We start from the raw sequence: 27,658 nt of genomic DNA on the forward strand, positions 1-27,658 counted from the left end.
ATTATCTAATAATAAAATAATCTGACGTTAAAGGGTCATTTACGGATTAGGTTATAAAGCACATGTACTTCTGTTAGCTCCTAAACATTACGTTTTCATAATTCAGGCTTAAATTAAGGTTTTATGACAACAACTTATAATTGTTTTCGATGAAAGTAAACGGATAAAGTAAATTATTAAACAATCAATCTGAACTGAATTTGTTTTTCATAATTTATCATTTACATTAGGAAGTTTCATGAATTAATAAACAGTGCAGAACTGATTAAATGAAAATATATTAACCCTAACATATGTAATGATATCTTAAAATGTTATTTTTATGTAAATATGCATTATGTATATATATATATTTGATGAACTATTACATTTTTATTTCAATAAACGTTATTCTAAATAACTTTTCGTGTGTTTTTGATGCTTAAATAAGAGAAATACATAATTAAAAACGTTGACGCTTTTTGATGAACTGTTACATTTCTACTTCAATACACGTTATTATAATACAATTTCATGCGTTGAATACAAAATAATATGTATTTCTTTGAAACAAACAGAAAGACAGTACTGAAAAAAGGACGATTAAACTTATTTTTGTTCTTTATAGGTTTACAGATAAAAACTTAAATTAATTTACAATGGCTATAGACAAATTTCGGGTTCGAAGAACAATTGGTACATTTTTTGGCAATCATTCAAAATTATCCCCGAAGAAAAAGGATAAAACACCAAATGAACATCAAAATTTTCTTTGATCGAATTGTATAGAGTTGTCAAAAAGCAAACAAACAAAAACTCTTGTATTTCTTTTACTTAAGCATCAAAAACACACAAAAAATGTATTTGGTTATTTTTTTAGCTAGGTTTTCGGTATTAGTTTTTTATTTTAGATTTGTATTTCTTAATTTACACAAGCAAATGACGAAACTAACTATTCCTTCGAATATTTTAGGGTTATACAGTACATATGCAACGGTTAAATTTTATTACTTTTGTGGTTTTCAACGTCAGGGGCGCTATTGCTTCGACATACTGGAGCATTAAAAACAGGCCTAACACGTTTGGTGTATTTGAAGTAAACGAATAAAGTAAATTATTAAATAAACAATTTGAACTGAATTTGTTTTTCATAATTTATCATTTACATTAAGAAGTTTCATGAATTAATAAACAGTGCAGAACTGATTAAATTAAAATGTATTAACCCTAACGTATGTAATGATTCCTTAAAATTTTATTTTGATGTAAATACGCATTACGTATATATATGTATATATATATATATTTATAGATATTTCGTCAATCATTCTTTCACGACGAAAAGTTTCTAACTACTGTTGGTTCTGTGTCTTCCGCGTTTCATGCACTTAGTAGAGGCTTGGTAGGCCAAATTCAACTACAGAACTTCTTACAAGGTGTGTTAATGTTCATAATATTAGAAAATGTTACTTGTTTCAAATGTTTAGAGAACATCCAGAATATCTTTATTTTAAATATTTTCCAACATGTCTAAAAATAGTTTTGTTGTTGTTCAAAATAAAATAGTTAGCTGTTTTCACAAAAAAATCTTTGGCGTCATTTCAAACGAGTTTCTGGGTAAGCGCAAAGCTAAACAGTGAGTTATATCTATTCCTATCACTAATTGCTGGTATCGAAATCCAATTTTTAGAGTGTTAAGCCTTACATAGGATTGAGCTATTGAAGGCTTTCTAATGTGAATAACTACTGCATCCCTGTGGTACACGAAATAAACCATTTCAAAAACAATGTCGTAGAAGAAATAACAAAAATAAAGGTACACATTTTGTTAAAAGAAATATCAATATAACACATACAAATTAAAAGCTAGGATAAAATATAGTTTAAGATAAAAAATATCATTCATAAATAGCTCAGATATAAAGGTCTTTAACCTCTTAATAATTTTATTATTAAATTTGTCGCTAAACTATTCGAGGGCTATCTGGGTTAGTTTTCCCGAATTTTAAAGTGATAGACGAGAGGGAAAGCAATTACTTTACACCACCTACCGGAAAATATTTTCCTTTTTTACAATGAAAACTGAAATTGATTGAAACACCTCCACAACTGAAAGTTCGAGCATGTTCGGTGATAGGATTTCCACCAGCTTCTCGTATACTGAGAGTTGACTGACCTTTCCAGTAGGTGTAATCCAATAGTTCATTCATTCATTTTTTTAATTTCGCGCAAAGCTATACAAGAGCTATGTCGCTAGCTAGAGATGTAAAATAGGAATCAGTTGTCGTTATGGAATTTCTTATTTCATCCGATTCGTCTGTCCGTCTATAGTTACCTCTTCTTCTTGGACATGAATTGTATTATTTTTATATCCTATTGAATGTTTGTTTTATTTTATATTTCTTATATAAGACAATTTTAGAAGACATGCCTGTTTGCCACACAGGAAAAGTTAACGTTACTGGCAGTGGTTGTTCAGGGCAAAGATCCTTAATATTCTACGGTTTGCTGGGAACAGGAGGCGACGAAAAGGAAGTATTAATATTAAGAATAGTAAAATAACACTTAAACTAATTAGTAATAGCCAATGCAATTTAAACATTGACGTATGTTATACTACTTAGTTATTTATCTATCCTTTCGCCCATCTGTCTATTTTCGCTCTTTCTTCAACTGCTTCCACTTAAGGTCTTCTCTGCCCCTAGTGGGTTTACGAACTTATTGCGCTTAAAACCGGGTTTCGATCTTCGTGGTAAGCACTTAGAGCTTTTTGTGCTTAATTACAAATAAACGAGTGGTATCCTCTCCCAATGGCACAGCAGCAGGTTTGCAGTCCCACACCACTACAAATCGAGTTTCGATTCCCGAAACAGCTCAATGTGTAGCTTTGTGCATAATTCCAAACAAACGAAAATAATTTTTGGCTAGTCACAGAACTTAGCACTTGGTCTTGTTTCGTTCCAGGTTGACTAAATGTCTTATCAATTACTTTAAATCTAACATTACAAATTTCTCTCTGTAGATGATGACTATTATAACGAAGTGGTTAAGACATTGAGCAGAGATAATGTGCCGACTGTGACCCACGGTCCAGAGCTTGTGTCAAATAACGCTCCCGAGACGAGTTTAAAGAAACTAAAACAATCTCTAGATGCTTTACAGGATATACGTGGCCACATTTATATCTTTACCTTCTGTATGACTGACCCGTACTTTTTGTCTGTGGTACGTTTATCTCTTTTACGTATTACAGTTTATCTCTGACAAGTCTCCGATTCAATATGTTACAGTAGGTTACGTATTACAATTTCAAATAGCCAGAAATTTTAATTTTAATTTACAAGTGAATTAAATGTTAAAATGTATGGAATTTATGATATTTTCCGACAAGATTGATACACACAATTTTTTCTTAACACAAATTATTTTAATATAAAAACAACAACATAATTTACAACAGCAGTATTACAAATAATAAGTTATATACAAAAGTTCTACAAACTTGCACACTATACTGAGTCTTCTATCTGATCTAGAACTGACTATTTTATTAACGGTCCAGGTTTACGACAAGCAAATTAATTCTGAGTTGCGATTATATTACCTCTCTTAAGCAAGCTAGCTTTCTTTTCTTGATTGGTCTCACGCCTCTTACAAATTGACTTTTTACCGACGAAGATATTTAATGCCCTGGTAGAAATACTAACGTCCGAAGTTAATTCACTGAAGTTCAATGGTTTGTAATGTTCGAAATCTATAAACGTTCCTTACAGGGAAGACTAGCACGGATAGCCCTTGGGTAGCTGTGCTAGAAATGTAAAAAGCAAACAACTTTCTTAATTAGAGAGAAACATTCAGCTAATTAATTGAAGTATAACATAGAGCGCTGACGTACTGGAGATAATAGAATACTGTACAATTTGTGTAGTTACATTTCTACAGTAATTGTTTCACTATCACCCTGAAATTTATGTTTATGTGCGTGTTCTTATAACAAAGTCACATTGGGCTATCTGCTGAGTCCATCAAGGAATATCGAAGCCATGATTTTAGCGTTGTAAATCTGTAGACGTACCGCTGTACTTGCGGGGACACACCCTGAAACACTTTTGGTTTAGAATTTTTTAAAATGATTATATATTGTATGATTACATTGTAACAATTTTTGTCTAATTATTTTTTAACAATTAAAACACTTTCGCCCCGCCAGATGTCGCGACAAGAGCGAATAACAATACTATTCATTTCAAACAAAATTAAAACAGTTGACTGTAAAATAAAAAATATCCTAAGTTTAAAATGCATTTCTTCTTCAATCAAACACAACAAATTATGTTAGTTTTGAAGACAAAGAGGAAATTACAATCACAAATAATAGAAAATGCAACAAACTCTTCCCTTTCATTATTATTTCAAAATAATTTGATTAAGCTTCGATTGATTTCAAAAACAGCTATCCATTGTTAGGGCTCCTAACCACTTCCGACAGAAAAACGTGCGTTATGGTTGAGCATCCACTTACCGGGGCACGTGGTGGAAAACATAACCGGAAATCAATTAACTCTCATTCACTAGTGTTTTGTGTTACTGTACACCAATTATTAAATCATACGACAGCTCATTATTATGAATAGTTAGTTAGTTAGTTATCACCATTAGATTCCATTTTGAAATGGTTTATTACGTGTAACACAGAAATGCAGTAGATATCCACATTAGAAAGCCTTCAATAATTCAGTCGTAAGTAAGACTTATAACTCTGAAAATTGGGATTCGATACCAGCAATTAGTGAGAGGAATGGGTATAACTCAGTGTAGCTTTTCGCTTACTAACAAACACATTAGAAGTGACGTAAAATCTATACGTAAAAGCTGCTAGCTATCTTATTTTACACAATATCAAAAATATTTATTTTTACAGGTTACAAAATATTTGTAAAAATAAGTATTATAGATGTTCTCTAAACATTTGAAACAAGTAACATACTCTGATATTATGCGCATAAGCACACCTTGTAAGAAGTTCTGTTGTTTAATTAGGCCTACGAAGCCTCTACTAAGTGCGTGAAACGCGAAAGACAAAGAACCACAGGAGCTAAAAACGTATCGTCGTGAAAGAATGATTGACGATATATATATATATATATACACACACACACACATAATGCATATTTACATGAAAATAACATTTTACGATATCATTACACATGTTAGGGTTAATATATTTTAATTTAATCAGTTCTGCACTGTTTATTAATTCATGAAACTTCCTAATGTAAATTATAATTTATGAAAAACAAATTCAATTCAGATTGTTCACTTAATAATTTATTTTATCCGATTACTTTCACCTGAAACAAAATATAAGTTGTTGTCATAAAACCTAAATTTAGGGCAAATTACAATAACTTAATGTTCAGAAGCTAACAGAATTACATGTACTTTTTAACCTTATCCATCACTGGCCTCCTTATGTCAGTTTACTTTATTATCAGATAATATGAAATGTGACGTCATATACTTTGTAGAATGTGTTCATAAATGTTATTGAGTGAAAAGAACAGACAGCCGTTATTACTAGCAGATAGAACTGTTTGGTCTTCAGACTTCTTGTGGGGTTACTACAAGTTCTTTAGACACAAGCAATTTGGGTCTTGGTGTGTTCTAATTCGTCACTTCCTTGGTGGCCACAATGTTCTCTACTCCTTTCTCGTCCAGGTTAGAAACAGTGAAACTTTCTTCACACTTTGGTCGAGAGCATCACGTTCATCCGAGTTCTGCAATTATAAAGTTTAATTTTACCAAACTTTTGTTCGATTGAAAATGGATTTCGTACTTTGATCGATTATTTACTTCAACAAACCCCACTTACAGTTATATGCAAAACGACCTGTAATAACAAGGAGAATAAACTTATAAACAGCGACGGATACCAAAAGTAAGTTATCCCGAACAGGGTGTTAATTGTTAACATCCACAACTGGTATCTGAAGTAAACTCTCCTGAACAAGGTTTTAACTGTTAACACCAACAACTGGTATCTAAAGTAAACTTTTAAACTCTTCTGAACAAGGTATTAATTGTTAACACCAACAACTTATATCTAAAGTAAACTCTCCTGAACAAGGCGTTAATTGTTAATACCAACCACTGGTATCTAAAGTAATCTTTTAAACTCTCCTGATCAAAATTTTAAAATGTTAACTTATGGACGTTAATTTACAAACTATTTTCGTTTCACCAATTGTTAACATCAACTACAAGTTTATTTCATCAGTTAATGAAGAACTTGTAAAATAGAATCAAAACGAACTGTCGTTTCTCGGCACTGAAAAAAACAAAATCACAAACTTGTTTATTTATTTGTGCTAACAACAGAGTTCTTCGGTGAGATAACATCGAATTATTTGGAGTTGGAAGACTAAAATCCGAAGTTAGCTTTTCCATAGTAAATAAAACACGTAGGCTTTCTTTCAAAGAACAAACCAATCTAACATTGATTGTTACCTACCTCAACTCCCTGAGACTTTGGTTCATTCTAAAATAACAAACCCACAAAAAAAACACCGTGTACTCCTGCCATCAACTAAAACACAGAAGGGACTACGTCTAAAATATCAGGATCAACGTAACTGAAACACGTATAAGTATATTAAAGACAAAATATTAAAATGTGAAAATTAGTTGATGCAACAAATACATGAATATAGCATTTAGAGAAAATTTATAAATCGACCCATTAGTAAACATATAAGTACGTTGAGATGAGAAAAGATATATAAATCAACCAATCAGAAAATAAATAGCTACGTTAGCGTGAAGAAATATATAAAATTTACCAATCAGAAAGAAAAACATGAATATATCAATTATAACAACATATACTTTTTTCTGGAACTTTCCCTACACAATTCATGGTGTTAAAAAATAATAAAAGTTGCATAAAAATTTTCAAAGTAAACTTTGATCATCTCACACACTCACACCTAATAATTATTGTATTACTGTCTTGCAACATTTCATCTTTTTTTCAGTCAAATGTCTCAAATATTATTCATAATCAAGTTCTCTCATTACCATCATGAAAAACAAACAAACAAAAATTGTTATATAACCATTATAAACATTTTATACTGTGCATTTATTATGTAAACTCTTTTTAATCCGAAACACCCAGTACACCCTCCCACTCTGAGGGAGACCCAGTCCTCATAACACTAAAAAATAATTAAATTTCTTCTTTTGTTGTGGTATCGCCATTGTTACCTGTTGTATGCCTAACTACAAATATAAAAGTTGTAAGTGGATACTACTGCATATGTAGCTACTATAACCCTAAAACACTAATAATACTAAGTACATCAAGTCACAAATGAAATTTTCTCCCTGTATGTTCAAGTATCTGAATAAACAACAAATTTCATTAAAATTATACAAATTTTATAAAATCTCTGGGTCATGCCTTATCTTGAGCCTTCTACGTATTATAATTGTAGGACTATTAGTTTTATTATCGTTCTACACCAAGTGTGATATTCGTAATCAGTAGGTCTCTCTAGTAAACAAGAAAACTGTCACATCGAGAATATAGCTTATAACAATACAGTGATAAGTTTCAAAAAAATATTCAAGAAATTCTACGAAATCCTGTCCGTCATTTTTTTTGACAAACTTTCCCATCAGACGCAGGCGCAAGATTTTTAAGGTTGACAAAAAACGTTTGTATACTTTTCATTAAAATAGGAATAGCAGCATGTCCTGAAGAAAGTATTCCTATTACTATGCTTTTCTTCTCTGGAAAACACTGGATAAAAAAGTATAAAAAACGAAGTATGTATGTTATTCTTTAAAACCTAAAAAGAGCAAGCGGTAAATTCTGACAAAAAAATGCATAATAGTGTGTGCAGGACTACATCACTGCAGACATAATAATCATATTTGAACCTACGAACCTATGAAGTCCAGAAGTTTGAAGTTACGTTACTATATCAACCCCCTCGCTGGTTCTAAACAAACTACAAGTGGTCGGCTTCATGAGTACACTGAAAATAGTGCCATGATCGTGTACAACGGCAGTCAAGAGTCAGAGAAAAAAAACTATGTTCCTTTTATAGATTCCCCAAAGAATAAACTGAAGTTTCATAAATCTAGACCGAGGTTAATAATATCATTGCAAACGCATGTATGGCAATCGTCATCTAAATCATCTACGAGTTTCTTCCTTTCACACTCTTCATGAAAAATCGAATGCAATAATAATAACAAAGAGAATTGATGTTGCATCAGAGGTTTTATTTGAGCATGTTTATTCATTCTCGAATAAATAACGCAGTTGCACGTTTTGGTCATATATTAGCATTCTCTACTGTTTATGAGTAAATAATTCAGGAAATTTGCTTGTTTTAAGTTAAGCATAAGACTACACAAAGGACTATGTGTAGTCTGTCAGCCATTGGTATCGAAACTCGGTTTCTAGCATTATAAGTCATCGAGACATACTGTTGTCCCACTGAGAACCAGTTATGAAATAACAAATATGTTTAATACATTATTCGGAAAAAAATTAAACAATGTAATGTATTCAATAAGTTTAACTTTTATTTCAAGGAATAATAAATACGAAATATAATACATAAATTTTGAAAAGATTTTTAAAAGCAATTATTATGAATATGATGAATACATTAGTTTGAGGTTATCTTAGTACAAGTTATTTTCTTTCCTAAGATATTTTTCAGTGTAATTATTATAAATTAACATTAGTATTATCAAACAATAATACTAAATATATATTCTTTCTTGTATTGGCTTTAACATTTCATAGGGTGGTTTATTTCATCTGCATTTTTGTATTCCAAATCACTATTCACATCAAGCAATATCGAATCGTAGTTTACACATGAAATAACGTACTTATCTGATAGCACAGCTTGAACAACTTTTTCTAGACAATGAACGCGATATTTATCAGTTTAGCCTAAAATAATATACCTATAACTGACCGTAATAATAAATGTCTTGTTCGTCATATCTGCATGCACAGCGCCTTTTAGAATACTTTTTGCTTACTTAAAACTCGCCATATCTAACTGGTACTGATTGAAAAGTAAACAGATATTCCCCTGCTGTTTCACCAAAACTTGGTGATTGTTTAGAACCATGGGAAATGTGTGACGTCATCGCTTCTGCACTCTTTAGCGAAAGTTAAGTTTGTATAATATTTTAATCAGGAACACCTGAACAAGGACAATGTTTCAAAATAGTTAGACAAGGTTACAAGTATAAAACAAACAAAAACACCCATGCGTAAATTCTCTTGTGATTTTTAAATAAATCTGTGAATCATACAAAGCTTTCGATTTCTAAATTAAAAGAGTTACATATTGCTATACACATATAAAATACTCTCCTACCTCCATTGCAATGACCATAGGTTGGGCGTAAGCACTCACTAGGCCAAAAATGTGAAGGACACCAAACGTGAAAATCCCAGCTGTTAGGCCTGCCTTTATGCTCCAGTACGTCGAAGCGATAGCCTATCTGGCCTTGAAAACCACAAACAATAACAAAATTTAATTGGTACAAACGTACTCTTTAACCCTAAAATGTTCGAAACAGTAATTAGGTTCGTGATTTGCGTCTGTATATCAGGAAATTTTAATCGAAAATAAAACAACTAATACAGAAAACCTAGCTCAGAAAAATGGCCAAATAACTTTTGTGTTTTTGATGTTTAAATAAGAGAAATACATAATTAAAAACGTTGGCGCTTTTTGATGAACTGTTACATTTCTACTATAATACACGTTATTATAATACAATTTCATGCGCTGAATACAAAATAATATGTATTTCTTTGAAACAAACAGAAAGACAGTTCTGAAAAAGGACGATTAAACTTATTCTTGTTCTTTATAGGTTTACAGATAAAAACTTAAATTAATTTACAATGGTTACGAACAAATTTCCAGTTCGAAAAACAATTAGTACTTTTTTTGGCACTCCTTCAAAATTATAACCGAAAAAAAAGATAAAACACCAAATGAACATCAAAATTTTCTTTGACCGAACTATATAGAGTTGTCAAAAAGCAAACAATAGATATACTGTGGGGGATTTTAGACTTTTATCTCTGTGAATTTATTTGGCTTCATAGATAGAGATATTAATATCTCTTTAAGAACGTTATGCAATATATTTCCGAATTCAAGTGTTAATTTCAGTTATTTCTTATAATTTCTCCAAAGAAATATACATATTTTTCATTTCAACCCACGAAACTGAATTAAAATAAACAATATTAACATAAGAATTTAACTCAAACTGAAAAGCGCCTTTACTTTTAATATTGTGTCTTTAGTAAACCTTCCAATTATACACTTAATGATTTTTCAACAAAATATATTCTCATTAATATTCCACGTCAGATAACGAGAGAAAAATATATTTAATCTCTGTTTTACAATGTTCTCAGTTTAAATTTCAAGGGAGTTAGTTAGCATGAAGCAGGACAAGCGAAACATCATGGCTTTACGTCGTCCAACATGAAGATCTAACCAACCTCCAAAATGTACGAAAGATACACCAACGTAAAACGTATACACTACCCAGCTGACTTTTTCATAAGTTACTGTTCCGTCAACTCGGTTTTTCAGGTACGATGTCAAGTATGGATTTAAGTCACCGAAGCTGGGAAATGTACCAAGTCCAAAATGGATCAGAAAGCATCCAAATACAGAAATATACGATCGAACTTCCATGTTCTGCGTTGGATCAGATGTTAAATGAAAATTACTGCAAAAATATATATATATATAAATGAATATATTCAAGTTATTTAACAGAGCACAGATAGCCAATTGTATTGCGTTGTGCTAAGCTCCAAAACAAATAAATTAACAAAATAATTTTAACTTTTAATTATTTCTGCAGTATTGAGTAGTTGTTGTTGATTTGAATTTCGCGCAAAGCTACTCGAGCTACTGAGTGAAGGCAGCTAGTCATCACCACCCACCGCCAATTCTTGGGCGACTCTTTTACCAACGAATAGTGGGATTAACCGTCACATTATAATGCTTGCTCAGCTGAAAGAAAGAAAATGTTTGGTGTGACGAGATTCAAACCCGCGACCCTCACATTGCTGGGTCGATCAAAGTTTATTACTATAACAATACCAACATTTCAGAAAAAGTTGTTGTTGGTTTTGAAAATGAGAAACCATTAGAAAAAGATAAATATATTTTATACATCTGTCTACTATCAAATTCTGTCTATCAAGCTGTATACATCTACCTACTATCACGTACCATGCATCTATCTGCGATCAAGTTCTATCCGTCTAGACCCGGCATGGCCAGGTGGTGTATGTAATAGCCTCCTAATCCGAAGGTCGCGGGTTCGAATTCCCGTCCCACCAAACATGCTCGCCCTTTCATCCGTGGAGCGTTACAATGTGATGGCCAATCCAACTATTCGTTGGTAAAAGAGAAACCCAAGAGTTGGCAGTGATGACTAACTGCCTTCACTCTGGTCTTAAACTGCAAAATTAGGCACGGCTAGCGCAGATAGTTCTCGTGTAGCTTTGCGCGAAATTTAAAAACAAAACCAATTATTTCATAATTTCGTTTTTCCTTGTCATATTGTGCCTTAGAAGTGCCTTACTATAAAACAAACAGGATTAACACATGCCGAATTCGCGTTTTATTCAAATTTCTAACCATTAAATTTTGTTTAAAGTACAACACGTGTCAGCTTCGTTCCGATTGATTATTTTTATCACTGATAGTAAAACTACACGATATATTTTTAAATGTTAACATGAGACGACCTCCCTTTCCCCAAGACTTCACCACTAATATTTATAGAATAGTAAAACACAGAGCTGAAGTTACATAAACTGGTTTTCTGATCATGTAATCCACCAGACGCTAGACACTCTAAACAAACTTCCTAAATTTAACACACAATATTTGTACAAGAGAAAAAACTTACACACTTCACTCAATGTTTTATTAATGTTAACTAGTTATTTATTTATCTTTGAATGTTTTTGTTTAACTACACATAAATAATCTGTAAAATTCACGCGAACTGATTACATGAATACGGTATCGTATTGTTTTTGAATTTCGCGCAAAGCTACCCGAGGGCTATCTGGTCTAACCGTCGCTAATTTGATAGTGTGAGACTAGAGGAAAGACAACTAGTAATCACCATCCACCGCCAACTCTTGGGCAAGTCTTTTACCAACCAAATAGTGGGATTGAACAGTCGAGCGATTTATATGAATAAGTATCAGCTATCACTTCTGGAATTTCAATAATTGTTGGATTGTTTAATGTTGATTTAAATACTAAAACATTCTTTACTGTATAAATTTACGTATTTGATAATTATCGTACCAGTCATAGAAACGTCGTGTCCTGAAAAATAATCTTACTTATTGTAAAAGCTGTAAATTGTATTAAAATATACTTTATAAATAAGTAAATTCAAAAGGAATTTTTGTTGTTTTTTGTTTCGATTCTTTATGAGTCATCTGGGTTACATTTACCTGTTACATTTTATGAATATATTAATCCATAAAAATACATCTGGTAAAAGAACGGTTCACAAAAATTACACGTTGCTCCGTTGTTCGCGTACAGCTGACAAGTTTTGGAAACAACGTTTGGCCTTGAATTCTAAAACAGCTAAAAATATTGCTAACTTACATTATATTACGTCGTATGAGTAAGGACATTAAAGTGTTGGTGAAAATTGTAAAATATATTCTCTTTATAAGCTGGCCTGGTGCTTCCAGGTAAGGACTGAACTTATATGCTCTTAAACATTGTATGCATTGTTTTCTATATGTATACATATACAAGAAACGTCTTAACGTCTGTTACCCACATATCTGTCTGTTCTATCTATTATCCGATACATCTGTTTGTCGATCTATCTGGATATTTAATTTACTTTTGAGTTTACTTAATGATTATAAGTGTTAGTGTATTAGAAGCTACAGTTTTAAGAGTAAAGAGAAATATTAATCAGTGATGTTTTTACATATAAAGAAAAAAATAACTAAAATAGGTATCACGTTTTAATAAATGAGACGATCTTTCACCAAAACTCTTACATTTTATTTTGTAAAGGTTACATATTTGGATGGGCTTGTTGGAGAGTTTTCTTAAAGTGTTCAAATTTCATTCCATGTGTGAAACATAATCTAGTCTTTATATTAAGGTTATATTTATGTGCTGGTATTTTCCTTATTTCGGATAGAGGTATGTTAATATTTCATGTGTATGGGATAGTGCAAGTGATAGGTTTTCTTGTTTTATGGATTATTTTATAGTTTATTTGTTAAACGTGTCTTACCTATGCTTATTAAATTCATTAATAGTTTAAATAACTACTTTAGTAAAGAACTAGTTAACGTTAATAAAACATTGAGTTAAGTGTTTAACTTCTTTCTGTGGTACAAATATTGTGTGTTAAATTTAGGTCTTCGGGAGTGCCTTGCTTCTGGTGGATTACATGATTAGAAAACAAGTTTATTTAAGGTCCGCTGTGTATTTTATTATTCCATGAATATTAGTGGTGAGGCCTTGGGGGAGAGAGTCGTGTCATGTTAACGTTTAAAAATGTATCGTGTAGTTATTTCCGTTTCTAACTATGGATTGTAGAACTTTATGTATGAAATGAAAATTTGTTTGTTCATTTTAACAAGTTAAGACGCAAAACAAATCAACAACAGAAACACGTCATTTACATACAAATATGAAGGCCTATATATATGCAAGTTACTATGATGTATTATTTTATGTGATGTGAGACAAGAGTGGTCAAAGAACCTGATAATGTATTTCCCATGGCAAGTCCAAGTAACTGAAGTAAGTACGGATCTGTATTGAAAGCAGAAAAATAAGAATGGCTGTAACAGTTCTATCAGGTGTTCCTGTTTATTTTGATTCTTTTGTTGGTGTGTTGTGAAATAATTTATGTGATAAGTTGTGTTGCCTAATGACAAGGGGTTTGAGGGAAAAGATTTACGACATCACAACTGGACATAGTGTCGCTACTGTCTGAGCTATCTATTTGTCTTTCTGTCTATCTATCTATCTATTCGTCCCCTCTATTGGACGGCGGTGAGTTTATAGTTTTACAATGCTAAAATCTATACTTATAGTCTCCTCTGTGGACACAGAATATAGTCCAAAGCGACTTTGCTCTAAAACAATCAAAATCTATGTGTGTAAGTGTGACGAGTCGCCGAGTGGCCTGCAATGTCCAACGGAAAAGTCAAACAAAGCGAGTTCGCGCTTGTGCGAACATTAAGCGCTATAGAAGAATATGCATTAGATGAGATACTGGATGGTTCCATATTTGTGTCGAGCAATAAAGAAAATTTAATAAGCAAATCTCGTTAGTGTATAGGCATTTAATCACTGGCGCAGTGACGTAATATTTCCGTAATTACGAAATCTCACGCGTTCCAATTGTTCTTCGATATTTACTTACGAGCCATATTTTGATATCATTTCTTAACAAAAAGGGCAGCTAATCGTAAAAGAAAAGTTGACGACGAAAACTGACAGTTTCATGATGTTTGAACTGTGCAATACTGTTTTGTTCAACAACAGAAGAACGAGATTTGTCTGCTGTGTCATTCGACAGTAGCAGTGGTGAAGGTATCCAATATAAAGCATCATTATAAGTCGAAGCATAAAGATTTCCACAACGTTGTCGGTGATGAACGAACAGCTCGAATTGAATCTATGCGGCGGTCGCTGAATCACCAGCAGAACGTTTTCTCAAAGCAGTCAGCAGATTTAGTTGCAGCATATGAGGTCAGTTACGACATTTCGTTGATGATAGCGAAATCTGGCCGACCGTTCACTGATGGTGATTTTGTCAAGCAATGCATGATTAATGCATTGGAAAAGTTGTGTTTGGAAGCAGTTCGCAAGTTACAGACGGTGGCTTTGAATCCTATGACAGTTCAACGAAGAAATTCACACCTCTCAGCAGACGTGACAAGGCAGCTTACAAATAAAGCAGCCAACTTTGTCTACTTCTCTTTGGCAGCAGATGAGTCGACAAAAATCAGTTCAACAGCACAGCTACTAGTTTTTGTTCGTGGTGTGTCGTCATCGTTTCATGTCAAAGAGGAACTAATCGTAATTGGTTCAATGAAGGGTCAGACAACTGGGTCTGTTCTATTCGAGGAGACAGTACGACTGTGTAGTAGTGTTTCATTGGATTTTACAAATCTGGTAAGCGTGACAACTGATGGAGCACCAGTCATGACTGGAGAAAGTAGTAGGCTGCACAAAAACAACACTCGCAATCATCTGACTGATGATCATCTGGAAGCAGTCTTGCGTCTTTCAACATCAAACATCAAGCCGGACATTCCTAAGCTCGTAGATGACATGCAGCACCATCCATCACACTGACTTTGTGACAGTTGATGTATCATAACAGTTGTTAGAATAATGTGCAAACTCTTTGATGTAATCGTTATTTGTGTGTTCTCAAATGTGATGTCCAACTTGTGTGAAACAACTGTGGGTCGATTTTAATCTTCACTTTTTTGTGGCCACCAACGGTTACAAAAAGTGTGTTTGTGGCCCCTTGCTCAAAATGTTTGTGCACCACTGTTTTAGATTATATCAAACAATATTAGGAAAGAATGTTTTTAAATAGTGTGATCAAATTTTCAATATTAGCTCTTTAACAATTACACGGAAAGAAACATGAGTTATTAAACGATATTTAAGAACACTTACTACAGCAAAAAGAAAAGCAAATTTAATAAAACAATTATAATAATTTTTAAACATTTAACCTGCCATATATCATGTTCAAAAACATGTTTACTTTATACGATATTTTTCTGTCGTTGTTAATCGAAGAGCTACGCAATGGTCTATCTGCGCTCTGTCTGGATCTGGTAGGGTCGGGTTTTATGTCAGGCCTCGTCGTCCCCTCCTCAATACTGTTAATTTTGGATGCTATGGAATTCGGAACTTGACTTGAGGATGACGGTGCTTCTTTTCTAATTAATATTGTTTTTAGAGGACGCAACCTGGTGGCAAGTCTTCAGATTTACAATGTTAAAAATAATTGAATTGATTCCCTTCAGTGGGCACAGCAGATAGTTATGCGGCTTTGCCAGTCAAAACACATACACTCTTTCAAGGACCTAGTACATGAATTTCACCTGCTTACTCTTATATGTAATTTCGAGGTTCCTCTAGTGTTACGTGCGCAAACTGTCAACCTACGGTTACATGTTCCCGCCAAGTTGTCCCAAGTATGTTAAGATAAAAGTGACCCCATAGTTTCACTGATGGCTATTTGTTTAGATAAGGGTACTGAAAGAACTGCCGGTGGGTGTTGATGATTTGATGTACGGCTTCCGTTTCAGAATTATGGTCTGTCATGCGCAGATACATCTATGTGTGGCATTTTGTGTAAAAATGTTGAATTTTAAGTAATATGCAGGAATATTCACAATTAAAAATATGTAATAACAACTGTTTTTGTGTAGAAAACAACAACCTAATATCGAGGATATTCATCACTGTAAAAATAATTAAACATTAAAATTATTTAATAATTTTTTTGTTTTGGAGTTCAGCACAAAACAATACAATTGGCTGTCTGTACTCTGTTAAATAACTTGAATATATATTTTTTCCAGTAATTTTCATTCACCGTCTACCATAAACAGAACATGAAAATTCGGCCATATATTTCTGTATTTGGATGCTTTCTGATCCATTTTGGACTTGGTATATCTCCAACCTTCGGTAACTTAAATCCATACTTGGCATCGTACCTGAAGAACCGAGTTGACGGAACAGTAACTCACGAAAAATTCAGCTGGGTATCGTACACGTTTCACGTTGGATTTTCTTTCGTACACTTTGGAGGTTGGTTAGATCTTAAAGTTGGACGACGTAAAGCCATATTCTTTGGCTTGTCCTGCTTCATGTAAGATACCCATAAATCTTTGCATTTTGAACTAAGAACATTGTAAAACAGACACTAAATATATTTTTCTCTTGTTACCTGACGCGGAATATTAATGAGAATATATTATGTGAGAAAATCATTAAGTGTATAATTGGAAGGTTTACTAAAGACACAATATTAAAAGTAAAGGCGCTTTTTAATTTGATAAAATGTTAAATTCTTATGTTAATAAACTTTATTTTAATGCAGTTCCGGGCGTTGAAATAAAAAGAATGTGTATTATTTAGAGAAATTACAAGAAATAACTGAAATTAGCACTTGAATTCGTAAATATAATGCATAATTTTCTTGAAGAGATATTCAATTCCGTAACTATGAAGCCAAAAAAATTTACAATGATAAAAGTCTACCACTCCCCACAGTATATCCATTTACGTGAAGTTCATCTTTGTAAAATTTGGTACTTGTTTATTCTTTGGACCAACAACGTATAAACATATTTTATAAGGTGTTTTTGTGTGTTTTTCTTATAGAAAAAATCACATTGGAATATCTGTTGTGTCTATTGAGGGGAAATGAACTCCTTATTTTAGCGTTGTAAATCCTAAGACTTACCGCTGCCCTAGCAGAAGACTTTTGAGAAGGAGTGTTGTTCATTTTTATCAGGTTCCCTTTCTTATTGAATGTGATTCGCTTGAAGACTTGTTTGTTTGTTTGTTTATTGGCAACTCCATATAGTTCGGTCAAGGAGAATTTTGATGTTTTATCCCTTTTTCGGGAATAATTTTGAAAAATTGCAAAAAATTACCAATTGTTTTTCGAACTGGAAATGTGTCCACAACCATTTTAAATTAATTACTGTTTTTTTCTGTAAATCTATAAAGAACAAGGATAAATTTAATATAGCGTTTTCAGTACTGTATTGTTAATTTGTTGGTTTTTTTAAAGAAATACATATTATATTGTTTGTTTGTTTTGGAATTTCGCACAAAGCTACTCGAGGGCTATCTGTACTAGCCGTCCCTAATTTAGCAGTGTAAGACTAGAGGGAAGGCAGCTAGTCATCACCACCCACCGCCAACTCTTGGGCTACTCTTTTACCAACGAATAGTGGGATTGACCGTCACATTATAACGCCCTCACGGCTGGGAGGGCGAGCATGTTTGGCGCGACGCGGGCGCGAACCCGCGACCCTCGGATTACGAATCTTACGCCTTACGCGCTTGGCCATGCCAGGCCTATTATATTGTATTCAGCGCATAAAATTGTGTTATAATAACGTTTATTGAAGTACAAATGCACCAGTTCATCACATCAAAAAGCGCCAAAGTATTTAATTATGTATTTCTCTTATTTGAGCATCAAAAATCACATAAAAATTATTTGGCCATTTTTCTGAGCTACGTTTTCTGTATTAGTTTATTTTGTTTTAGATTTAAATTTCCTAATTTACAGACTCAAATCACGAACCTGACGACTGTTTCGAACATTTTAGGGTTAAAGAGTACGTTTGTACCAGTTAAATTTTATTATTGTTTGTGCTTTTCAACACCAGATGGGCAATCGCTTCGACGTACTGGAGCATAAAGGCAGGCTTATCAGCTACGATTTTCACGTTTGGTGCACTTCACATTTTTGGCCTAGTGAGTGCTTACGGCCAGCCTATGGTCATTGCAATGGAGGTAGGAGAGTATTTAATATGTGTATAGCAATATGTAACTCTTTTAATTTAGAAATCGAAACCTATGTATGATTCACGCATGATATGAGAATTTACGCATGGGTGTTTTTGTTTGTTTTATACTTGTAACCTTGTCTAACTGTTTTGAAACATTGACATTGTTTAGGGGTTCTTGATTAAAATATTATCCAAACTTAACTTTCGCTAAAGAGTGCAGAAGCAATGACGTCACACATTTCCCATGGTTCTAAACAAACACCAAGTTTTGGTGATACAGCAGGCAAGTCTCTGTTTACTTTGAATCAAAGTCAATCAATAGTGGAGAAAATCAGTACCAGTTAGATATGGCGAGTTTTAAGTAAGCAGAAAGTATTCTAAAAGGCTCTGTGCATGCAGATATGACGAACAAGACATTTATTATTACGGTCAGTTATAGGTATATTATTTTAGGCTAAATTGATAAATATCGCGTTCATTGTCTAGAAAACGTTGTTCTGGGAGTGCTATTAGATAAGTATGTTATTTCATGTGTAATCTCCGATTTGATATTGTATGATCTGAATAGTGATTTGTAATACAAAATTACAGATGATACAAACCACCCTTTGAAACGATAATAGCCAATATAAGAAAGAATATATATTTAGTATCATTGTTTTCGAAATTATACATATTGTATACATAATAATTGCTTTTAAAAACGTTTCCAAAATTTACGTATTATATTTCGTATTTATTATTCCTTGAAATAAAAATTAAACTTATTGAATACATTACATTTTTTAAATTTGTTCTGAATAATGTATTAAAGATATTTGTTACTCCCAGTCTAGTTTTCAGTGGCACAACAGTCCCCGCTCCACCAACTCGTGGCCATATAAACCTTCCAGACAACATAGACAAGCAACGGACGAATTTCAACGGTCAAAAAACGATTTATCGTTAAATCCAGATATAGCCAGGAAAAACACGAAAAGATATCCATGCAGCTCTAGATCGACGCCGCCAACTTCCACTGCCAGCAACATCTCAAGACTTACTAATCCGAAGAAGACATGCAACAAATCCTACCAAACCACATTTCTAATTTCATGTACACCCTTGTGCAAATTAATTGAAACAAATGGTCATTTTATAATACTTTCAGCATGGCGGCCGGTGTATGCTCGCTGGACCCACTAATTTTCTTTAATACTCATTTTTCACACAGACGGCATCATTAGCTGGATATATGACAAAATTTTGAGAAATATTACGTCATTCGAAATTGCGTTAGAAGGGCAAGGAGACCAGTCAAAAAACAAATTCTTACCAACTCAGTGAAGGAAAAACGGTAACAATGTGGTCTGAAATACAAGAACTGGACACAAGAACAATGGAGGAATGTGTTATTCAGTGACGAGACTCATTTCTTCGTACAGGGTTAAAGAAGTCTGCATGTTCGCAGATCTCCAGGTGAGAAACTTCGAGAATCTCACATCAATCAGTTCGTAAAACATCTCTTGAAGAAAATGTTTTGGGTCTTTTTCAGCTACTATGTTGTCGGAGGCTTACATATTGTAGAAGTTATGATGCGAGGACCACAGTACATCGAAGTTTTGCAGAGAAGAGTCGTTCCAGAATTGAAAAAGAGATTTCCAAATGGATCTGGCATTTTTGAGCAAGATCTGGCTCCGTGCCACACATCAAAACTCGTGAAGAATTTTATGACTACAACGCGAATAAAGGTGCTGGACTGGCCTGGAAACTTTCCAGACTTAAATCCTATTGAAAATCTTTGGGCGATTTGTAAAAAAAGACTTAGGGGAAAAAACTGTACTACGAAAAATAAGCTAATTGAGGCCATAATTGAGGTGTGGTACTGCGATCCAAAAATTAGTAAAGATTGCAGTCAACTCGTGGAATCGATGCCAAAGCGAATTAATGATCTTCTGAAAAACAAAGGTGGTCACATGATGTATTAATTTGTGAGTAATTTTTGGATTTAAAAAATCGTAATTGTTCGTCTTCTTTCAATTAATTAGCACAAGGGTGTAATACAACCACAAGCCAGACACAAGTCACGCAAGCTAAGACTATAGATGCATCAGTGCAAACAGAGTTCAAGATTACAAACACTCGAACGATTTAAACTACAACTACAAGGAGACATGAATCATCTCAGACAGAAGAAATACAACATACAGTGAAAGATCAACCGGTACCATCATATTCATTTAGCCTAAAAAAAAATGCCATACCGACTTAACTCGCAGCCATATTACCCAGATTCCAATACAACCTTGGACGAGAACGAGATGTCATGAACCAACGAACAAGCTAAATATTCTTTTCTACGTTAATTCAAATGCTGTTTTTATACCTAAATGTTCCACCAATCTTGTTTTTCTTTTCCAGCGACTTCCAGGCACAGACAAGGTAAATTAATTCGGCGCTCCGTCCATGAAAGTGGGCTTTCTCGGGGCACTCCCGTTTTCCCCCATAGCAAGTTCTTAGGCATTACGATTTACAGATCCCATTCGTTGACTTGCTTCTTTCCGTTCCTCGGTCACCGGCCTGGACTGCTTTCTCTCTGCCGCCTTGTACCGATCGGACTCCTGCGTTCTCTAAAACCACTCTTACTTCTTCGATATCCATCAAAATAAACTAAACCAAGCCTGATCTAAACCTTTATCTAAACTCCCAATGTTTATATCAAAATTCTATCGCGAGCAGGACGAAGGTGAACATCATTATCCCTGAACACCCTTGAAGTTCATGTTACTGTAAAACTAAATACGGGATTATTGTTTTTTTCATAAACAGAAGTTTGTTTCTTAGCTGTCTCTAAGTTAGCAGTATAAGACTAGAACAAAGACAACTAGTCATCATCACTCACCGCCAACTCTTGGGCCACTCTTTTACCAACACCAACGAATAGAGTGATTGACTGCACATTATAACGCCCCCACGGCTGAATGGGTGAGCAAGTTTGATATGACAGTGATTTGAAACCGCGTGCTTCAGAGTACGAGTCGAGTACCTTGGGAATGCCAGGCAAACAGTGGAGAATGCAAACATATCACCAAAACAAGCAGTTGTTTCACCATTCGAGCAGGCCCACTATTCGGTCAATCCCACAATTCGTTGGTAAAAAGAGTAGCCCAAGAGTTGACGGTGGGTGATGTTGATTACTGTCATCCCTTTAGTCTTGCACTGCTAAATTAAGGACAGCTAACGCGAAATTAAAACACGAACAAACAAAACAAACTTACTCGAGATCAAATAAACATGCTTAAATAAAGCCTCGGATGTAACATCAATTCTATTTGTTTGTTATCATTATTACTGCATTCGATTCTTCTTGAAGGGGGTGAATGGAAGAAACTCATGGACGATTGAGGTAACGATTGTCATACATGCGTTTGTAAAAGTATTATCCTAGGCCTAGATTTATGAATAATCTGAATGACATAACGTTATTTTGTATTAAGAAGAGTTCAGTAGCCAGAGAAATATGTGAAACCTTATATTGCTTTACTTTTGTCTGTTGTGTCTCTCCCAACGTCATGGAGACGGATTCCGGAGTCCTTTACTTTAACAAAGTTTGATAAAAGCCTATAAGTACATGTGAAATTTGGTCTTATTTACCTAATCCATCTCTTCTTTTCTGTTTATTCTTTGTGGAATGTAAAGAAGGAACGTATTTCTTGCTCTTACTGTTGATTGGAGTTGGACACAAAATACAGCACCATTTTCAATGGGTTTCTACCTATGAATCCGACCAGCTGTAGTTTGTTTAGAACCAAAGAGCGGGTGATATGGTAAAGTGACGCCTCACTTCGGGTCTTTATAGGTTCATAGGTTCAAGCATGATTATTATGTCTGCAATGATGTAGGCCTATACAGACTAATACGAATTCTTTTGTAAGTATTTATTGCTCGCTCTTTCATTATGTTTTAAAGAATAACACACATATTTTATGGGGTTTTTTATTCAGTGGTTTCCAGAAAAGAAAAGCACAGTAATAGGAATAGTTACTTCAGGATATGCTGCTACTCCTCTTTTAATGAACTATGTACAGACGTTTTTCGTTAACCCTAACAACCTGGCGCCTGCGTCCGATGGGTAAGTTTGTCAAAAACAACAACAAAGACGGACAGGATTTCGAAAAATTTCTTATATTTTTTAACTTATTACTGTATTTTTGTAAGCTATATTTTCGATGTGACAATTTTCTTGTTTACTAGAGAAAGCTGCTGACTATGAATATGACACTAGGTCATTAACAAAACTAATAGTCGTAGAATTATAGTGCATAGAAGGCTCAAGATAAGGCATGACCAAGAGATTTTATAAAATTAGTATCAGTTCAATGAAATTTATCGTCTATTCAGATACTTGAACATATTGGGAGAAAATGAGTAAGTTCAATTGTGACGTGAGGTACTTACCATTATCAGTGTTTTAGAGTTACAGTCGCTACATACGCAGTAGTATCCATTCAAAACTTTTGTATTTGTAGTTAGGCTACAACACATAAAAATGACCGGAGCAAAATCAAAGAACACATTAATTAATTTTTTTATTGTTATGAGGACTGGGTCTCCCTCAGAGTGGGAGGGGGGCACCGGGTGTTTCGGATTAAAACGAGCTTACATAACAAATACACAATATAAAATGTTTATAATGATAATACAATAATTTTGTTTGCTTGTTTTTCATGATGGTAATGAAAGAAGTTGATTATTAATAATATTTTAGACACTCGTCTGAAGAAAACGATGAAATTTTTCAAGACAGTAATACTATAATTATTAGGTGTGAGTATTTCGGATGCTCAAACCGATTTTGAAATTTTCATGACAACTTTTAACATTTTTTTAATATCACAAATAGTGTACGGAAAGTACCATAACAACTTAAACATTGTTCTCAATAAAAATTTCATGTTTTCTTTCTGATTGGTCGTTTTATGTGTTTCTTCACACTAACATACCTATATGTTTTCAGAAGTGTTTATTTATATAATTTTTCTCGCCCCAGAGTATTCATACATTTGTTGCGTTAACAATTTTTCACATTTTAATATTTTGTCTTCAATATATTTATATGTGTTTCAGATACTTTGATGATCCTGATATTTTAGACACAGTTCCTTCAGTGTTTTTGTTGATGGCAGGAGTACACGGCTGTTTTTTATTTGTAGGTTTGTTACTCTACAGTGAACCAAAGTCTCGTGAAGTTGAGGTAGGGAACAGTTAGTGTTAGATTGGTTTGTTCTGTGGAAAAAAGGCTAACTGGACAATATGTTGTGTTAACTATGGAAAAGCAAACTCCAAATTTTAATGTTATCTCACCGAAGAACTCTATAGTTAGTACAAATAAATAAATAACTTAGTGTTTTTGTTTTCTTTCAATATCAAGAAACTCACAATTCTTTTCTATTCTGTTTTACAAGTTCATCAGTAACTGAGGAAATGAAAAATCTTGTATTTGGTATTAACAATAACTGAAACGAAAATGGTTTGTAATTTAACGACCCTAAGTTAACAGTTAAAACCTTGTTCAGAAGAGTTCAAAAGTTTACCTTAGATACCAGTTGTTGGTGTTAACAGTTGAAACCTTGTTTAGCAGAGTTTAATTTCGACACCAGTTTCTGGTGTTAACAATTAACACCTTGTTCGGGATAGTTTACTTTCGACATCCGTCGTTCTTTATAAGTTTATTTTCAATGTTGTTTCATGTGTTTCTGCATATAACTCTAATTTGGGCTTCTTGTGGTAAATAATCGATCAAAATACCAGATCTATTCTCAATCGAACAAAAGTTTGATGGAAGTAAACTTTATAATTGCAGAACTCGGATGAACCTGATGCTCTCGACCTTAAAACAATCAAACCAAACTGTGAAGAAAGTTTGATTGTTCCTAACCTGGACCAGAAAGGAGTAGAGAACACTGTGGACATCAAGGAAGTGACCAATGAGAACACACCAAAACCCGAATTGGTTGAGTCTAAAGAGCTTTCAGTAACCCCACAAGAAGCCCTCAAGACCAAACAGTTCTATCTACTAGTAGTAACGGCTGTCTGTTCTTTTCACTCAATAACATTTATGAAAACATTCTATAAAGTATGTGACGTCACATTTAATATTATCTAATAATAAAGTAAACTGACGTTATGGGGACAGTAACAGATAAGGTTTTGAAAAAAAAGACATGTAATTCCGTTAGCTCCTGAACATTACGTTGTCGTAATTCGGCCCTAAATTGATGTTTCATAACAATAACTTATATTTGTTTCAGGTGAAAGTAAACGGATAAAATAAATTATCAAATAAACAATCTGAATTGAATTTCTTTTTAATAATTTATCATTCACATCAGAAAGATTCATGACTCAATAAACAGTGTCAAATTGATTACATTAAAGTATATTAACCCTAGAATAAGTAAAAATATCTTAAAACTTTATTTTTATGTAAATATATATGTATACATTTTCTAGGTATTTGGTCAATCATTCATTCGCGACGACACATTTCTTGCTACTGTTGGTTCTGTGTCTTCCGCTTTTCACGCTCTTAGTAGAGGCTTGGTAGGCCTAATTCAACAAAAAACTTCTTACAAGGTGTGTTTATATTCATAACATTAAACAATGTTAATTGTTTCAAAATTTTAGAGGACATCCAGAATATATATTTTCAAAATATTTTCTAACCTGTCTAAATAAATATTTTGTTAGTGTGTAAAATTAAATTGATGGCTGCTTTTTCGTATAGATTTTTTACGTCACTTCTAATGTGTTTGTTCGTAAACGCATAGCTACACAGTGAGTGATATGTATTCCTTCTGCTAATTGCTGGTATCGAAACCCAAATTTACAGTGATAACTCTTACTTACGACTGAGCTATTGTAGGCTTTCAAAATCAACATAATTTATTGTGTTCGATTGACGAATAAATGCATTTTAAATTTAGAATTTCTTTTTTATTTTACAGTCAACTGTTTTAACTCTGTTCGGAATGAGCACGGTGTTGTTATTTACCCTGGTCTCGACGTCTACCGGGGGTAAAGCTATGTTTCTAATATGGGTTTGTGTTTTGTACGTCACCTTTCCGGTCTGTTTTGTTTGTATCCCAGCTGTTAGTGCCGAGGTGTTTGGAATGAAGTACACCATTGTTATCTATGGAATGATTATATTTATAGCGGTAAGACCGTGGGAGCTAGAGCAATAGAATAACTTTTTAACTAAGCCTAAATCACTGCAGATCACATATGAGTTGACGTCGTTTTAATTAACAAAACCTAAAGATATTTGTTTGCTAGTTTTAATCGTGAGATATTTATCTCGAATTCTATTACAAGAAATTTTAACAGTGATTTATCAAATAGCACTTTATTAGAATAATAATAAGTAAAATTAATTTATTAACATTCTCAGTACACAATAGACGTCTTTTCCTTTTAATTACTAAGGAAAAAGAGGAAACAGAGAGATCTTGTGCATTTGACGACGTTAATAACAAACCATTTCTAAGACACTACTATTTTAAAAGGTGTTCTCATTCTAATCAAAAGTTTACTATTCTTATCTTTGTTTGGATTCAACTGGATAAGTGAACTATCAGGATAGGATAGCTCCCGTGGAAACTGCAAAAGCGAAATATTAGGCAAATAAAGTTACGTTCTGGAAGCATAAATCGTGGTTTTATTTGCATTTATAAAAGGATCGAAAACTGTATCAAATATATAGGAATCGAGATATTTTATTTCTAGTTACGACTCGTCTAATTTCCTCATTTTACGTAAAATGTAAAACATATTTATATTGGACAAATTATTTTCATTGTTTTACTTTGGTTAATGATAACGGTGTTTTTTGTTGTTTTTTGTCACAAACTAGGGTGTGTCAAGTATCGTGTGGCCTGTTATCTTTACTGAATCAATACCAATTTTAGGATGGTTTGGAATGTTTTGTATAATGGCAGTTTTCTCTTCTATAGGTGGGTAGTTTATGGTAATATAAATTATAACTTACTATTCTTCGTTTGTGAAATTTTACTATCAGTAGTAAAAAAATAAATTAGAACGAAGCTGGCATGTGTTGTACTTTAAATAAAATTTATTGGTTAGAAATTTTAATAAAACACGAATTCGGCATATATTAATCCTGTTTGTTTAATAGTACTTCATAATTTTGGACTCGAAAAGGTGTAATGATATATACTTGATTTTGTTTTTGGTTTCCAGGTATCCTGGTTACCATTCTGTTTCCAGAAACTAACCAGGCACAATATGGCGCGGAAAAACGTAACTACGGAAGTACTACTTTTAAAGAATATTAAACATTTGTTCTAAAATAAATATCGTATCCCCTTTCCCGAGACTCCCTGGAATCTCGCTCTTTGTTGTGAGCCTTATTAACTCGACGTTCTTTCATTGGAGTAAATTTTACTGATTTAAAATAAGTGTTGAGAGTGTTAAATGTAATTACCATCGAGATATATACAACACGCTGACTAGAATCATCATAATGTCTCAGTTGTATTGGACCAGCGACAGTCATGTTAACTATTCTAATAATATGTGATTTTCTTTTTGTTGTGGACAATGTGTGAATTAAAGATCTCTGCGTCATGTATCATAACTTTTATCGGCTTTCTTCCACTATGTCAATAAAAGTCGCTGTAAACATGTGAATTTGTTCGTTATTTACTGTAAACATATTAATCTTCTAAACCAAAAGTTTTTCAGGGTGTGTCCCTCGTTAGTACAGCGGTAAGTCTTCAGATTTACAACGCTAACATCAGGGCTTCGATTCTCCTCGGTGGACTCAGCAGATAGCCCAATGTGGCTTTGCAATAAAAAAACACACATAAACACAAATTTCAGGATGATAGTAAAACAATTTCTGTAGAAACATAACTACACAAATTGTACAGTATTCTGTTATCTCCAATACGTCAGCGCTCTATGTTGTACATCAATTAATTAGCTGAATTTTTCTCTCTAATTAGGAAAGTTGTTTGCTTTTTCCATTTC

General features: G+C 33.4%; 1 protein-coding gene across 3 annotated transcripts; it reads left to right on the top strand.

Moving 5' to 3' along the window:
* Positions 1-12,647: 12,647 nt before the first annotated feature.
* LOC143238182 (apicoplast pyruvate carrier 1-like) lies at positions 12,648-27,312 on the top strand. Of its 3 annotated transcripts, none has more exons than XM_076478175.1 (10): positions 12,648-12,781; positions 16,676-16,968; positions 18,506-18,632; positions 22,612-22,739; positions 23,735-23,861; positions 24,471-24,743; positions 25,121-25,243; positions 25,615-25,824; positions 26,520-26,619; positions 26,867-27,312. In XM_076478175.1, the coding sequence occupies exons 2-10, from the start codon at positions 16,709-16,711 to the stop codon at positions 26,959-26,961; spliced, it is 1,443 nt and encodes a 480-aa protein (XP_076334290.1). In that variant the 5' UTR covers positions 12,648-12,781; positions 16,676-16,708; the 3' UTR covers positions 26,962-27,312. The 3 variants fall into 3 exon arrangements, with proteins under 3 accessions (XP_076334290.1, XP_076334292.1, XP_076334291.1); XM_076478176.1 differs by lacking the exon at positions 12,648-12,781 and adding an exon at positions 12,790-12,813; XM_076478177.1 differs by lacking the exon at positions 16,676-16,968 and having other exon boundaries at positions 12,693-12,781.
* The last annotated feature ends 346 nt before the right edge of the window (positions 27,313-27,658 follow it).

This window comes from Tachypleus tridentatus, chromosome 13, assembly GCF_004210375.1.
Source record: "Tachypleus tridentatus isolate NWPU-2018 chromosome 13, ASM421037v1, whole genome shotgun sequence".
In the NCBI taxonomy this organism is placed as follows: Eukaryota; Metazoa; Arthropoda; class Merostomata; order Xiphosura; family Limulidae; genus Tachypleus; species Tachypleus tridentatus.